Source organism: Malus domestica, chromosome 07 (genome assembly GCF_042453785.1).
Source record: "Malus domestica chromosome 07, GDT2T_hap1".
In the NCBI taxonomy this organism is placed as follows: Eukaryota; Viridiplantae; Streptophyta; class Magnoliopsida; order Rosales; family Rosaceae; genus Malus; species Malus domestica.
Genome location: NC_091667.1, coordinates 3,904,009 through 3,920,197, shown reverse-complemented (window position 1 = coordinate 3,920,197; position 16,189 = coordinate 3,904,009). Strand labels below are relative to the sequence as shown.

General features: G+C 40.0%; 1 protein-coding gene across 1 annotated transcript; it reads left to right on the top strand.

Annotated features, from left to right (window-relative positions):
• Positions 1–4,971: 4,971 nt before the first annotated feature.
• Positions 4,972–7,296, top strand: LOC103415960 (putative disease resistance RPP13-like protein 1). Its single transcript, XM_029105190.2, has 2 exons — positions 4,972–6,099; positions 6,553–7,296. Exons 1-2 carry the CDS (start codon positions 5,092–5,094, stop codon positions 6,973–6,975), a joined length of 1,431 nt encoding a protein of 476 aa, XP_028961023.2. The 5' UTR covers positions 4,972–5,091; the 3' UTR covers positions 6,976–7,296.
• Positions 7,297–16,189: the final 8,893 nt, after the last annotated feature.

Here is a 16,189-nt window from a genome sequence, read left to right as displayed (position 1 = left end):
GAGAGACGGAGGGTTGCTTCTTTGACTGCCACGAGATTGGATTCCCACCAAGATAAACCACATAACCAGTCACAGATCGTCTTGTGTTCAAATCAGCAGCCCAATCAGCATCAGAGAATGCTGTCAAATGTATGTCAGTATCAGCTACATATGTAACTCCACACTCTGCAGTGCCTTGAAGATAACGAATAATTCGTTTGACAGAAATTAGATGTATATCTGTTGGAGCAGTCATAAATTGACACACTGAATTCACAGCATAAGCTATATCAGGACGTGTAAATGTGAGATATTGCAGGGAACCAACCAAACTTCTGTACAATGTAGAGTCCTGCAATGGTATTCCCTCATGCAAGAGCATTTGACTGTGAGGTTTGCATGGTGTATTGGCAGGTTTACAAGAGTCCATTCCAGCTTTATGAATAAGATCTTTAACATACTTTGATTGATTCACAAATATGTCTCCATTTTCCTTGTAATGAATCTGAAGTCCCAGGAAGTAAGTAAGTCTGCCCATATCCTTTAAGTCAAAAACACCTGCCAAATCATCAATAACTTGCTGAACTTTGCTAGCATTTGATCCTGTCAAAATGATGTCATCTACATATAGTAAAAGAATCACCATATCCTTGTCATCATTCTTCACAAATAAACTGGTATCCGATGAAGAGGGTACAAATCCCAAAGCTGGTAAATAGGTCGTGAACTTTGAATTCCATGCCCGAGGGGCTTGCTTCAACCCATACAACGATTTAATCAACTTACAGACATAATGGGGTTTAGTTTGATCAACAAACCCTTGAGGCTGCTTCATATACACCTCTTCTTGCAAGTCACCATGCAGAAATGCATTTTTGATATCTAACTGCCTCAATGCCCATTTATTTATAGCTGCCAAGGATAAAATGAGTCTGACAGTAGTGTGTCGTACTACAGGACTAAAAGTTTCTGAGTAGTCAATACCTGGTTCTTGAGAAAAACCTTGAGCCACAAGTCTGGCTTTATACCTTGATATACTTCCATCAGGATTCTTCTTAACCTTATATACCCACTTACTGCCAATAATGGTTCTGTTAGGTGGAGAAGGAACCAATTCCCAAGTTCCTTGAGTTTTGAGTGCATTGAACTCTTCTTGCATTGCACTTTGCCAATGTGGACTTGTAGAAGCTGTTCGGAATGTTGATGGTTCCTCCACATCCTTTATTGCAGCAATAAATGAAAACCCTCCAGTAAAATCACACTCATTATCCATCTGTAAAGTTTGTAATTCTGGAAATGAACCAATATAACCTGTGTAAGATCTTCTGGAAATGGCACCTGACTTCAACCTGGTGACCATATTGTGAGATGATTCTGCACTACTTTCAACCACAGGAGAAGAGATTGGTAGTATTACCTCTAACTGGGAAGGACTATGGACAGGCAACAATGATATTGTACCTGGAGTGGATGTTGAGAGAGTAGGAGAGCTATGAGTAGGGGCATTGAGATCCTGAGAAACTGGACTTGATGATCTGGGAACCTGTAAGCTATCCACTGAATGACCTTCCATAATATCTGGATTGGCAGATGACTCAGCATGGGTTGAAGATGATGTGGAATCAGAGGCAAAACAGGGTATTTGAACCATGATTGGAGACATTGTTGTACTCTGGACCTTATGGAACTCCCCAGACGACAACTGCAGTCTTGGTTTAAATGGGAATATAGTCTCATCATGCACCACATGTCTGGACAATACTAGTTTAGTACTACTCAAATCATAGCAGACTACCCCTTTATATCCAGCCACAAAACCAAGAAAAACACATTGCTTCGACCTAGGTTGCAATTTATGTTTAGTATACGGCCTTAAGAATGGATAAACTGCAGATCCAAATATCTTCAATGTATGCAACACAGGGTCTTGTTTAAACAGAATCTGATATGGAGACTTCATCCCCAAAACCTTACACGGCATTCTGTTGATCAGAAATACAGCATGATTACAAGCATAATTCCAGAATTGTAATGGAACTGCAGCCTCGGTTAAAAGTGTGATGGCTGTCTCTACGATGTGCCTATGTTTCCTCTCAGCAAGACCATTCTGCTGAGGTGTGTAAGGACATGATATGGAATGTGCAGTGCCTTTGAGTGCCAAAAAGGACTGAAATCTGTTACTCATATACTCAGAACCTCCATCTGTCTGTAAGCACTTAATTACAGAATTAAACTGAGTTGTAACAAATGCAAAGAACTTGACAAATACTGAGAAAACATCTGATTTATTGATAATAGGGAAGATCCATACAAATCTTGAGAACTCATCCACAAAACTTACATAGTATCTAAACCCTTCTAAAGACTTAACTGGAGCAGGCCCCCAAATATCAGAATGTACTTTTTCAAACATAGAACTAGCCCTAGTTTCTTTGACAGGAAAGGGTTGTCTACACATTTTTCCAGAAAGACATGAAGAACAAACAGAAGGTGATGAATCTGCATTCACATGCTGTCCAACATTTCTAAGCATAACAGCAAGCACCTCTGCAGATGGATGCCCAAGCCTCTTATGCCAAACAGAAGTCTTTACAGCTTTCCCAAGTAATGCAACAGCTTTATTTTGACCAGCAACCAATCTTCTTGAAAACACAGTCACAGGAATCTCATATAGCTCTCCCCTACTCTGGCCGTGGTACAACATCATTCCTGTTGCCTTGTCCTGTATAAAAAATACACTCTCATCACATATGAACCAACAATGATTATCTTCACACAATTTCTTAACAGATAAAAGATTAACAGTAATGGTTGGAACATGTAAGACATTCTTGAGAAACAGTAAATGTTGTGGAGTTGAAAGGGTTGTAGAACCAATATGATTAACAGTCAAACCTTCCCCATTACCAATAGTGATTTTCTCATCACCATTATACTGCACAGGTTGATTGAGATTCCCAAGATTAGATGTCATATGGTGTGAAGCACCAGTGTCCAACACCCATGTATCAGCTGCAGAGAAATGCTGAACATTCTGACCATATTCGGCAGCAGTCATGTGAGATGGAGCTTGAGCAGAAAATGCAGTAAGAGAAGGAGGTGGAGGTGCCCCCTGATAGGAATAGTTATTCCTATGTCGACAATCCAGAGCATGATGACCTTTCTTTCCACAAATTTGACAGATTATTACCTGATAACCATCACTCATATTCGAACAGGTTGCAGCAGTATGACCTCTGCGAGAACAAATCTGACATTCAACTATAGGACCTGTTTTGAAGGTAGTATTACCACTCCAAGAGGACCTATTCCCAGTAGAAGAACTATTAGAGTTGTTTCCCCATCTCTGTCTATTCCCATTGTAATAAGGCCTTGAATTATTGAAAGACCCATAGCCACTTCTGTTATAGTTCTGAGAAGTATTAGACCCCTGAGAATTATTATAACCATTTCTGTTTGGAAACCTGTTGTTCCCTTGATAGCCTTGAGTATCACCAGTTCGTGAACCAGCATTTGAACTCTCTCCTTGTGAATACCCGGAATTCTGATGACCACCTGTAACTCTATCTCCTTGAACATACATTGCAGCCATGCCACTTGCCAGAGTAGTTACCCTTGCTTCCATAGTAGATTCAACACCAATCAACTGCGCTCTGAAATCTTTCAGTGGAATAGAAGTCTCCCTTGCTAAAACTACAGCCTTTACAATATCAAACTCCGATGGTAATCCAGATAAAGCAGAAATAACAACATCATTATCAGTAATCCTCTCCCCTGCAGACACAAGCTGTTCACGAATGGCTTTCAACCGAAGCAAATACTTGTCAACAGAATCACTGCCTTTTTGAATTGTATGAAACTCAATTTTGAGTTGATTAATCCTAGCCCTTGACACAGACGCATACCTATCTTGTAAGTTTACCCAAGCTTCATGAGACGTTTTACACCCTATTACATATTCCATAGCATCATCCGACAAAGTAGCAATTAATAGACTCAATAGTGCCATATCTTTCTGAACCCAAGATTTATAAGCTGCTGTGATTTCAGTAGTCACTCCATTCTTAGTGTTAATCACAAACTTTGGTGGACAAGGAGACTCACCAGTAAAAAATTCAAAGAAATCATACCCTCGTAAAACAGACTGAAACTGATAATTCCACTTAACAAAATTGTCATCTTGCAACTTCACAGTTAACATACCAAGCAAACTTTCAATGCGTACTGATTTATCAGACATCTTTATCACGTATTACTGACAAACAAACAATCTCAATCACCAATTTGTTTAACTCCAAACTTCAACAATGATCACCACTTCAAGATACTACTTCTTGGCATCGGCCTTCTATATGTATATACTTCAAAAGCTAAAAATTTCAGTAATGTCACAAATGAACAACTTCAATCATATCACACCACAAATATAATTCTGCTATTGTCAACAAATCTTGGCATCAGCCTTAATCAACTCCAACAAATCACCCATATATGCAACACCACAAGAAACAGCCCAGTTCGCCATATATCTTCACTGAAGCAAAAACTCAAACACGTGATGTGCAAAGAATAAAGAAAGAAACCAACAACCTGATTGAGAAAACCCTCGACCCAAAATTCAGCAAGCCGGCACCAATCCTCCAAGAACTCCAACAAGGCCTTCAACAACCAATCTCCAAGAATTACTCAGCGGAAGAAAAGAACCCCAAAAAAAAAATTCAACCTTGGCTCGATACCATCTTAACAATGAAGATCAGAACTGCAGAAGAAAGAAAGAAGAAGAAATATAGAGAATCTAGAAGAAAGCTTAGAAAGAATATGAAAGGTTTTGTATTGATCAAATGTTTATTTCATACAAACACTAGGCTGCCATCGGCCTTTTATATTCCTCTAGTAGTCTAACTACCTTGCTTACTGTGTAAGCCACACATAACCATCCTAACTAACTTTTAACAGAAATATAGATGACATGGCAGATTATGTGGCATTCACTTGAGTCAATATCAGTCAACAATCCCTTCCATCGGAAACTGGCTTGATGAATTGAGAGAAGCGGTCTATGATGCGGGGGTCCTTCTGGATGAGATCGAAGCTGAAGCTTTGGGGCTTAAGATGGCAGCAGAAGATCAGTCCGTTGTAACTCAGGTGTGGAACTTCCTCTCTGTGCCTTTCAGTCGTTTTGACCAACGCTTGAATGATAGGAGGATAAAGGAGTTATATCATAGATTAAAATTCCTTGCAAACGAAAAGGACATTCTTGGTCTTCAAAAAGGTGTTCGGAAGGTTTCACAAATGCCAACAACTTGTTTGGTTGATAAATCTTTTGTAGTTGGTAGAGATGATGATAAAGAAGAGTTGATAAGACTGTTGATCTCTGATGCCGAAGGCAGGAATAATGTTTCTGTCATTACTATAGTAGGAATGGCCGGGATTGGTAAGACAACACTTGCTCAACTCGTTTACAACGATGAAAGAGTGAAAGAGCATTTTGATATTCAAGCTTGGGTTTGCGTTTCCGAAGATTTTGATGCTGTTAGGGTCACTAAAACCCTGCTCGAGTCAATCACTTCGACTGTTTGTGACATTACCGATCTAAATTTTGTTCAGGTCCAGCTAAAACACCAAGTGAGGGGAAAGAGATTCTTATTTGTGTTGGACGACCTCTGGAATGAGAACTATCATGATTGGAATCTCCTGCAAGTTCCTTTTCTCTATGCGGCAGGGGGAAGTAAGGTCGTGATAACAACGCGGAGTGAAACAGTTGCTTCAATCGTGCGCAATGTACCTACTCACTACTTAGAGCCGCTGTCCGATGAAGATTGTTGGTCGTTGATTTTAAAACATGCTTTGGGAGACAGTAACCCCACTGAACATTCAAACATTCGAGAAACTGATAGGGAAACTGCAATTCGCAAGTGCAATGGTTTGCCTTTAATTGCACGAGCACTAGGGGGTCTCTTACGAAGCACAACTTCTGGTTCTGAGGAATGGCATCACATATTACATACCAATATTTGGGAGCTACCCTCCATTGCTGGCATTCTCCCAATTTGTTTACTACAACAATTAAGGCAGAAGGGGAGAGAATCACATCAAAAACGCCGCTCCGCTAGGACAGAGGTACTCCAACTGCATAAGCCTTCATCACATATAGTAAACCAACATTTTTGTTTTGCTAAATGCTACAGTTTTCGCTCTTTCAATTTGAACCATGTTTCAATTTCGTAACTACAGTTTCTACTTTAGCACTTAAAGCAATACCTATACGGCTGTTGAGTAACGATTACGATTGAGTCCAAAACCGCATTTCCTTCAAATTTAGGCATTGATCAAGTGGAACCACATGTTTGTCATTCTGCCAGCGGTTTTAGAATTTTCTTCAGTTTATAACCTTTGATGCAACCACCATGCAATGTTTCCGTCAAACCATGTGGAGAAAATCTGATTTTGGGCACAATTTCATCAGTTAACAACATGGTATTCAGTTTGACGGACAAAAATATAGTTTAGCCTTTCGTTTGCTTAATTATTTGTAGATCTTTTAATTGAACTCATTACTAATTTAATATGCAGGCAAATTCAGCAGAGTGGATATTTTTAGTCACTAGCCTTTGCATGGAGATTTTATCAGCTGCTTTTGATCAGGCTTCGTCCCCAAGAAGGCCGGGGTATGCCCTGTTCGGAATGCTCTTCGCTATTGCAGCTCTACTCACTTGCATATGGGAGCTGATTTACAAAGGCAGGAAACATAACGTGGTGCGGAGGAAGATGGGATGTTACATGCTTTTTGGTTCTGCCAATGAAATTTTTGGGTTACTCGGAGGCATCGCTCAGTGTGTTTGCTCGATAGTTCAATACTTTTATTACATTCGGCGCGCTGATAATCCTATCAAACTGTCCCTTTTGCCTGCCATCTTTCTCATATGTTTGATTGCTACAAGATTAAGTAGGAAACGAATGCAGACCACAGATGAGACCGGTGAACATACAGCTTAGACAAAGACTGATTGGTAAAGATGGGCTCGTTTGTTTGTAGCCTAATCAGGTTCCAGAAGATGATAAAAGTTTAAGGATTTTACGTGCAACCTAGAATTATGCCGAAGTATGAACGATAATATATTCATAGTTCTAGATTGGAAGGAAAAGATACGAGCATAAAAATATATATAGGTCTTATCAAGTTTTGTCTATGCAAATTTCTCTATCTTTTCACAAGACATTTGTGTTTAATGTGTACAAATATTAGAGTAATAATCTCAGTACTTACGACAAATTAAACAATACGCATTTAAGTAACAAAGATGGAGGATTATTTCATATTGAGTTCTGCAAATATTGCACAAAATATGTATCTGATTTTTGGACAGCTAAAGCTGCAGGTGACAGCCACAAGAAGTTTTAAGTGAGGTGGCATAAATGTTGCTTCAGTCTTTTTCTTTTGGTGGCAATATGTCCCAGCAGCATAAGTTGAAGTTAATTTTAATAGATAAATACTATAGCGTGCATCAACTGACTTGTAATTTAAGTGATTAAGAACATCTGCTGATCTAATTCTTATGATTAATTTAGTATATTTATACTTATAGTGTTCACTCTTTAATTAATTAGTTACCGGTAGATCGGATTAGATAAAAGATAAAATCGTCTTTTCAAATTCAGAATTAGTGTATTAAAGTCCACTTAACCACTCTTAACAGTCAGTCAACATTCATACTTGCTTTCCTGTTTATCAACAAAAATGTTATTCTTACTATCTATTTATATCATCCTTTGTACCATCTGACACGCCCCGACCCTGATATTCTCCTAATACCAGGATAGACACGTGCTGGTCGACACCCGAGGGTGACGAAAGCCATTAATTGATACAAAAGCTAGGAATAAGAAATAAATACGGGTTATGAATTTAAAAACAATGAATTAACAATTTAGGAACGTGTTCAGAGCATATAACTAAACCTAGTCACTAACAAGAATTAAGATAAGATTGAAAGAACAAAAGAGTGGGTCCTACCCCGAGAGGACTCGAAGATGCTGCTGCAGAAATACCTTGATGCGGGGATTATGTGCCTTGATTCTAAATCCTGAATGGGGGCGTAAAACAAGGGTGAGTGGACCAAGTTTATATACATACATAATACGAAAACAGTTATGAACATACTAACCCCCACAATTAATATGATGAAAACTACTAAATAATAAGTGATAGGTTTCTCAAAACCTCTAGCATGCCATAAAAACAAATCATATATCTATCTGCAAATCAATCTCATTCTGCAAATCAATCTCAGAAATCATATCAGGAAGCATATCACAAGTTGTGCTGCTAGTGAGTGCACTGAATAATAATACTCCCGGCCCAATGCCTGCACCTCAGTCTCTGTGCCCGTAGCCAGAGATATCTCCCTCCCGGCCCAATGCCTGTCTCCGTGTCCTTCAGCATTTCGCTAGGGATTATTTCTCCCGGCCTTAATGCCAATACCAGATCCTCGCCCCAAGCGGCATAGTGTTCATTCGGTACACACAAAACATAATTCATCTCTAAAATACAACTTCGTAGCATAAATTCATCGATCCTCTATACTACGAAGAGGTGTTCAAAAATCATTTGAAACAACATTCTTAGCATCCTATCGTCATCGATCAGATAGTCTACCAGAATGAGGGTTCTGAAGAAAATACAATATAATGAAAATAATTCAAAATATGTATATAATCAATCATAATCAAATCATCATGCTTCCTGTAAATTATTCCTCAAATCAGTCAATCTGCAAGGCATGCTATTTATATATGCAATTCTATAAATAAAACATGCAATTTTTGAAGGTGGTCCACTCACAGATACTCCGAAGCAGCAGAATTGTGCGGAAAATGATTAAGGAAGTCTCCACTAGCAACTTTACCTAAGCACAAAAATGTACAATTTAATAAACTGCCCAAAAGATAGAATTTTAGGAAATGGAAATGGGCTTTGGGTTTGGATAGGTTAGGATCAAGAGGTGGTTTGGGTTTAAACCCCCCATACTTATACACACACGGCACACACCATACACACACACACAGAGCATGCATTAGCATGCACTTCACACACACACACGGCATGCATAAGCATGCACTGCACGCACACACACAACACTGTACACAAATGCACAATACACATATAACACACACACACACTCACGTCACATACACATACACATACACATACACAAACCACGCCTACACACGCACACACGCAACACACCATACACGTGCACACACATGCATGCACTACACCACACACATGCACACACACCGTACATTCACACACATACACACGGCACACACTCACCCCCACAACACACATACATGCACTACATACACACACAAGCAGCTCCCAAACACACACCTGCACATCATGCATATGCCCACACATGCACCATACATCATCACAAATACTTACACACACACACACTTGCACAGACCAAACATACCAAACACACACACACGAACATGCATACACGCCTGCACATACACACACACACCTGCATCCCGTACACACTGCACAAACACACACTCACGAACTCGCCGGAGTTCGTCGTCGGAACCGGACATGCATGCACAAGGGATGGCAAGGGTTACGGCTTGAATAAAGGGTTCTAAAACTTCACAAATATACCTAAGAACTCACCTGGATGCACTGCAGCAGGTTTTGGGAAGAAATGGACCTCGAACTCGCCGGAGTTCGTCGTCGGAGCTAGATTATTAGCATAGAGAAAAATTGAGATCAAAACCCTTGAGTTTTGCCATAAAACCAACATGCACAACCCAGAAATTTGAAGAAGGAACACCATTCTCACCTGGGTTCGAGTTTTAGAGCTTTGAAGCTCTCGGCTTCAATGGCAGAAAAACCCACGGTGCTCTGATGACGCATGCAAGGGTATCGTTGAGTTCGTTAAGTCTCAAGGATTCCAAATATATGGTTTTGGGGTTTGATTTGTGAAGGAAGTGAGGTGAAAGTTAGAGAGAAGCTCTTGGAGCTTAGAGAGTGTGAGAGTTTTTGAGAGTTAGAGAGAGAGAGAAGAAACATAAAAAGAGAGAGAGGTTCTGAGATGTGTTTCGGGAAGAGATGGAAGGAAAGAGGGATCTGAGAACTGCCACATGGCAGTTTAAGGACAATAGCATTTCTAGATCAAGGGTTAGGATTAAAAGAGAATAAGGGACTAAATTGATAGATAACAAATATGTTCTAGGGGAAAAATAGAAATAGGATGAAAATATGGGGGTGGGGTTTAACACCATCTCTCTTACTAAGAAGGGACCTACATGTGTTGGTGGGTTCTACATCTATTCGAGAGATGATACAAATAGATGATAATTGTAGCATTATTCGTTTATCAAGGTTGAGAGCTATTGCAAGGTGGAGAAGACTGGCTGGACTCTAGGTTATTGGGCCTATTACATTTTCTAATGGGTTGTTAGGCATGATTATTATGGGCTGGGTTTCCTTTTGGGCCCATTCTCATTAGGTCATTTAGAGCGTGCAGTTCTTGCTAGGGATGGGTTCGGTTTATTGCTAAAACTGAAACCGAATCAAAACTTTGGTTCGTTTCGGTTCAATTTTTTTCGATTTAGTTTTGTTCTGCTCGGTTTCGATATGGGTTCTCTTTTTTTTTTTTTTATTATAAAACTTGATCTTTTTTAATATGGAATTTAGAAAAGAGATTTTGCATTAGTAGACTAATAATAAGAAAATGGGAAAAGTGGGAAGGTAGTTGTACATATACAAGATCATATAAACCAATCATATTTTATCAACAACCTCAATTGCAAAGAAAAATGATCACCATATCCATTCAAAAACCAAACCAATATAGAAGCTCTTTTAAGTTCCAAAGCCTTCCAAAACTTTCCTCTATAACCAATGAAATATCCACCATAATTACCAAGTATGCTCCTTGAAAACGTCATATGCTTAGTTTCAAACTTGGCAACAAAGTTTCACAAAAGAAACATTATGGGCATACATCCATAACGTGTAAAGGGATTCGGTTTGGTTCGGTTTTCGAACCTCCAAAACTGAAACCGGACCAATAAAGTTCGGTTCAGTTTGGTTTTTCCTTTCTTGATTCAAATTTTTTTCGATTTTTGGTTTCGGTTCGGTGTTTGGTTGACACACCCCAACCCGAAATGTCCACTTGGACTCTGAATCAAGTTATGCTCGCTGACACCTGGAAGGTGATGGAGCCATAAAGTGTAGTGATGTGGAAAAAGTGAATAAATTTAAACCTAAAAGTGCCTAATCAAAAAAGTGCGTGGGTGAGCGGGATTGAACCCATTTCACACATGATGATAGAGCATAAGAACAGTACAGTAATTAGGGTGAGGGTTATACCACTAAAGATATCTTGCCATAGTCCTCGTTTACACGTAAGCACAACTACTAAACCTGGATGGGTGAAAAACAAAGTTGAGTGGGTTAGCAAAACAACGTTTTGTAAAAACCTTTACTTTCGAAGATAGTAACCCCTTGCTGTTAAACAAGTATAGTTTCCTTAAAACATATTACGTAAGTATGTAAACAACAGTACAACAGTAATATAACCAAAAATATGCCAAGTCATGATATATCAAATGCCATAGTAATATAATAATGTGATAATCAAGTATAACTAAGTGCTCATCCATCTACACTAGCACACGAGTTCGTACAAATAATTTTTGCCACGAACAGGACTAGGTGTAATCTATACGCTCTAGTACTACGATCACGTGAAGGCTGGCGCCGAGGTGCGTCACATACGAGTCGGAATTGCCTAATGCAATATGTATGACAGGACTATCACCTAGATTGGATCCAAGGCGAGCATGCGGTGTGATGTGAACATACACGTGAAAGACTAGCCCTGGCCCTGGGGCGAGTACTAACACTGGTGCAACAATGATGAGCAAGTACAATATATATGAATGTCATGATAGTAATATCCCAACCATATAGTAGCATTTATCACATTTAACATCACAATAATGATACTTGGCATATAAGCGTAAAATGAAGTAAATACGCATTCAGGGAAACTATAATATATATATAGGTATAAAAACAAACTGCCCACTCATAGATACTTGTGAAGTCACATCCGTTCAAGCTAGGAAGCTAGAATCTCCGATAGTAATTGCACCTAAGCACATAAATGGTCCAATTAATAAAACTCTATCTAAACGATTGAATTTGGTAAAACTGACGTTTGAATGAGCCTAGGAGGGGTATCAGATGAAAACCCGAAAAAAGTCAACTCAAAAAGTCAACAGTCAATGTTGACTGGTCAAAGTCAACGGTCAACGGTCATCATTGACCATGTCAGTCAACAAGTCACAGATCAAACCGGGTCAACCCAGGTCTAGGGTTTGGGTCGGACAGGGTTGGGCCCAAATGGGTTTGGGCTTATTTGGGTCCAGGGCTTTAGCCTGCTAAGGTTTTGGGCTTGTGTCATCTGGGCTTAAGCCCAAGTTCACACATCTCAAAGGCCTGAGACTGAAAGGGTTTTAGGTCAAGGCCTTGGGCTTGAAAACTCAGCCCAATTGTTTTGGGTTTCAGAAAGAAAAATAACTAAATAAAAATAAAACTATATGGGTTGGGTTTTAAGGGTAGTGGGCCTAAAGCCTGGGTTTGGCACGGCCCAAAGGGCTTGACTTTTGGGTTTGGGCTCGAAGGCCCATTTATTCATTAGGGAAGAAGGCCGGAGCTCGGAGAGCTCCCATCGTCACCGATCATTGACCCAAGAACTCGATTTCATTACCAAATCGAAGAGTGGGACAAAAAAAAGAGTCCCCTTACCCAGAACTCGCCGTGAGACGGCCGGATTAGACCGAATCTTGACTCGAAAACCCTGAGGTTCACCATGACATCGTCGGGTTCTCTTGAGCTTCACAGAGGAGGAGGAAGGATAGCAGTCACACTGGTGATGATGGTGGCACTGAGATGTCGATGGGGTATCCCTGAGGGTGTGCCGGTGTGTGGGTGTGAGAGGGCTCGAGAAGAGGGAAGTTTGAGAGTGAAAGGGAAAGTACTTGGGAGAGAGAGACGAGATATGAGAGTGATAGAGAGTTGAGGGCAAAAGTAGGACACGCGGCCAAATGGGAGAGGGGACAGCAGAGATGGGTCCCACAAACACAGATAAAATGTACAATATTTAAATATCCCTCAAGCTTCGTAGTTTCATAAAATCTTCATTTTAGCTCCAAACTAAAATTCGCTCGCGCCTACGCGTTTGTACTATCGAGAACTACAAGGATACGCTAAAAGAGTAGGTCCTACATCTCTTTAACCAAAGGTCAGCGAAAGTCACAAACCTTGCCTCTAAGGGCATTTTTGTCACATCGCGTTTTTAAAATTTATAAAATTGTAAATGTAGGAACGGGTTGTCACATTGGTCTTGTTTTTTTTCGGTTTTCGGTTTTTTGAACCCACCCCTGGTTCTTGCTATATATGTATTAAGAATTTATAACCATGCCCCTGAAAGTCAATTTTGATCCCATTTTTCTTTTTAAAATTCTAGTTCTATTAAAAAACTGGTACTTAACATTGTGAATCCCCAAAGTTCGAATTCTGAATCCGCCACTATCTACAAGCTATGTGATTTACACAAACAATAAAAATTCCCACTTTGATATTTAGCCAATATCACATTGAGATATCACTTGGAAGACAAAGTCAACAAGAAGTTCATATATACAAAATTAAAATAGTGAAAGATATGTAAAAGATACATGTAATACCCTGAAAAATTTAAATATATGAATTGGATATTCATAATTATGAATATGTGAAAAGAATTGAGAATTTATATTAATTCATTTGAGTTTAGTTTTAAATTAAACTAGTTAAGAAGTTTGAAGTTTGAAAATTAATTATTTAAAATCCGTAGACCGTTCAAGGTCACAATTTATATTTTTGTATAGAGCTCGACCTCACAAATGCATAGGCGCAAATCGTTCGTGAAATTGAGTTATAACGAAGGAGTTATTAAAGAGTGAAGTGGAGGGCAAAATAGACCTTTTACCATTTATTGGAAGGCTCCATAAAATTTGGAGTAATGGGATGAGCCACGTGTGTGGCTGAGAATGAGAATGGAAGTGAATGGACGAAGGAGATGAAGGAAGAAATGAGAGAAAAAGAGGGAAGGGCTACCCAATGAGGGGGGGGTGGGAGAACAAGAAGGGAAATGAGAGAAGAAAAGAAAGAAAAAAAGAAAAGAAAGAGGGGAAACGGGTCTATTGACCCGTGTGACTCAAACCGCGGAGGGGGGGTCATGAAAACCGGTGGTTTCTCGGCCAATTTCCAGCGATTTAAAGTCCCCCACCACCTGGAAATCATCCCTCATCATCCCTTCTACCTATCTCACCCCAAATTGGTGGGAATTTGTCCTTGGAATTGGGAAACCCGCACCATGGGTGCCGCGGGAATCCTTGCTCAAATTCCACTAATTGTGAAAGGTTTTGTAAGATCCCACATCACCTAAGGGAGTGATCCTTAAATGTATATTTTCATCCCTACCTAGCACGAGGCTTTTTGGGAGCTCACTGGCTTCGGGTTCCGTATAAACTCTGAAGTTAAGCGAGTAGCGCACGAGAGCAGTCCCATGATGGGTGACCCACAGGGAAGTTCTCGTGTGAGTTTCCAAAAACAAAATCGTGAGGGTGTAGTCGGGGCCCAAAGCGGACAATATCGTGCTACGGTGGTGAAGCGGGCCCGGGATGTGGTAGACCCCGGGCCAGGATGTGACAATTTGGTATCAGAGCCTAACCTTGGCTGTGGTGTGCCGACGAGGACGTCGGGCCCCTAAGGGGGGTGGATTGTAAGATCCCACATCACCTAGGGGAATGATCCTTAAATGTATATTCCCATCCCTACCTAACACGAGGCTTTTTGGGAGCTCATTGGCTTCGGGTTCCGTAGGAATTCCAAAGTTAAGCGAGTAACGCACGAGAGCAGTCCCATGATGGGTGACCCACTGGGAAGTTCTCGTGTGAATTCCCAAAAACAAAACCGTGAGGGCGTAGTCGGGGCCCAAAGCGGACAATATCGTGCTACGGTGGTGGAGTGGGCCAGGGATGTGGTGGACCCCGGGCCGGGATGTGACATGTTTCCCTCCAATTACCACCATTACTAGACTTCCCTTAAGGCTTAGAACAAAGCCCAAACAACTATAGGGGCGGCGGATCACCAGAGGTGATGGATCAAAGCATACCTATTCTAGGGTTTCCGGAGGGTTTTGGTGAAATGGGAGCTTTTTCCGGCCAAATTGGACTTGGCCATATGTATGAAAGTTGTTCCACTCATTGAGATCTACAACTCTGTAAAATTTGGTAATTTTTGGAAATAGTTGAATTTTTCGGCAAGTCAGGGTGGCCGACCATTACCCACGGCGGCGCATGCAGCGGCGCGTGGCCAGTGGGCTGACTCTGCCTTTTTCATGCTTTCAAATGTTCTGAATCCATATTTAATATGCATATGGTATGATTCAATTGTTTGGACCGAATTTGTGATTGTTAGTCACTAAAGTGTCAAAGTTAATGAACTAGGTTGTGGAATGTGAACTACAAAAGGCTTGATCCCACTCAAGGGTACGTAGGCAGTCTAACAGTATTAGATGCAGCCTTAAATAATTCGTGCAATAATTTTTAGAATGGGAAGTGATCTATAAAACGAAATGGTGACAAAGTGAGAATAAATTAGTAAGTTTGGTTTTAAAATTTTAGTTATGAATCATGGTTGGAAATAAGACATAATTAAGAATCACGAGAGGTGGTAATTATTCGAAAGAAATTCATTGTTGTGAATTTGTACGAGAGAAAGGAATTTGGTAAACAATTTGAGTTTTTACCTTATGGTAATTTAAATAAAGTTGGTCATGAATTTAATGTAAATGATTAGTGAGTTGAATTAGAAAATCAAAATTAATGGTGGTCAACTAAACACGATTTTAATTTGGATCTGTCACTAATATTATTTCCCGAAATAAAGCAAATATTTTTGGGGCAGGGCGTTTCAATACCCAATGTATTTACATACATATTAGTATAGTTTGGTCTTTGGTGCCCTGTCTATTGTCTACATCGATCTACGCTACTTGCCTTCCTCACTGCCAACGTTGGTAAATATGGTTTGGTCTTTGGTGACCAATAATAATACAATTAGCACTATTTATTTATTTTGAGGACTGAC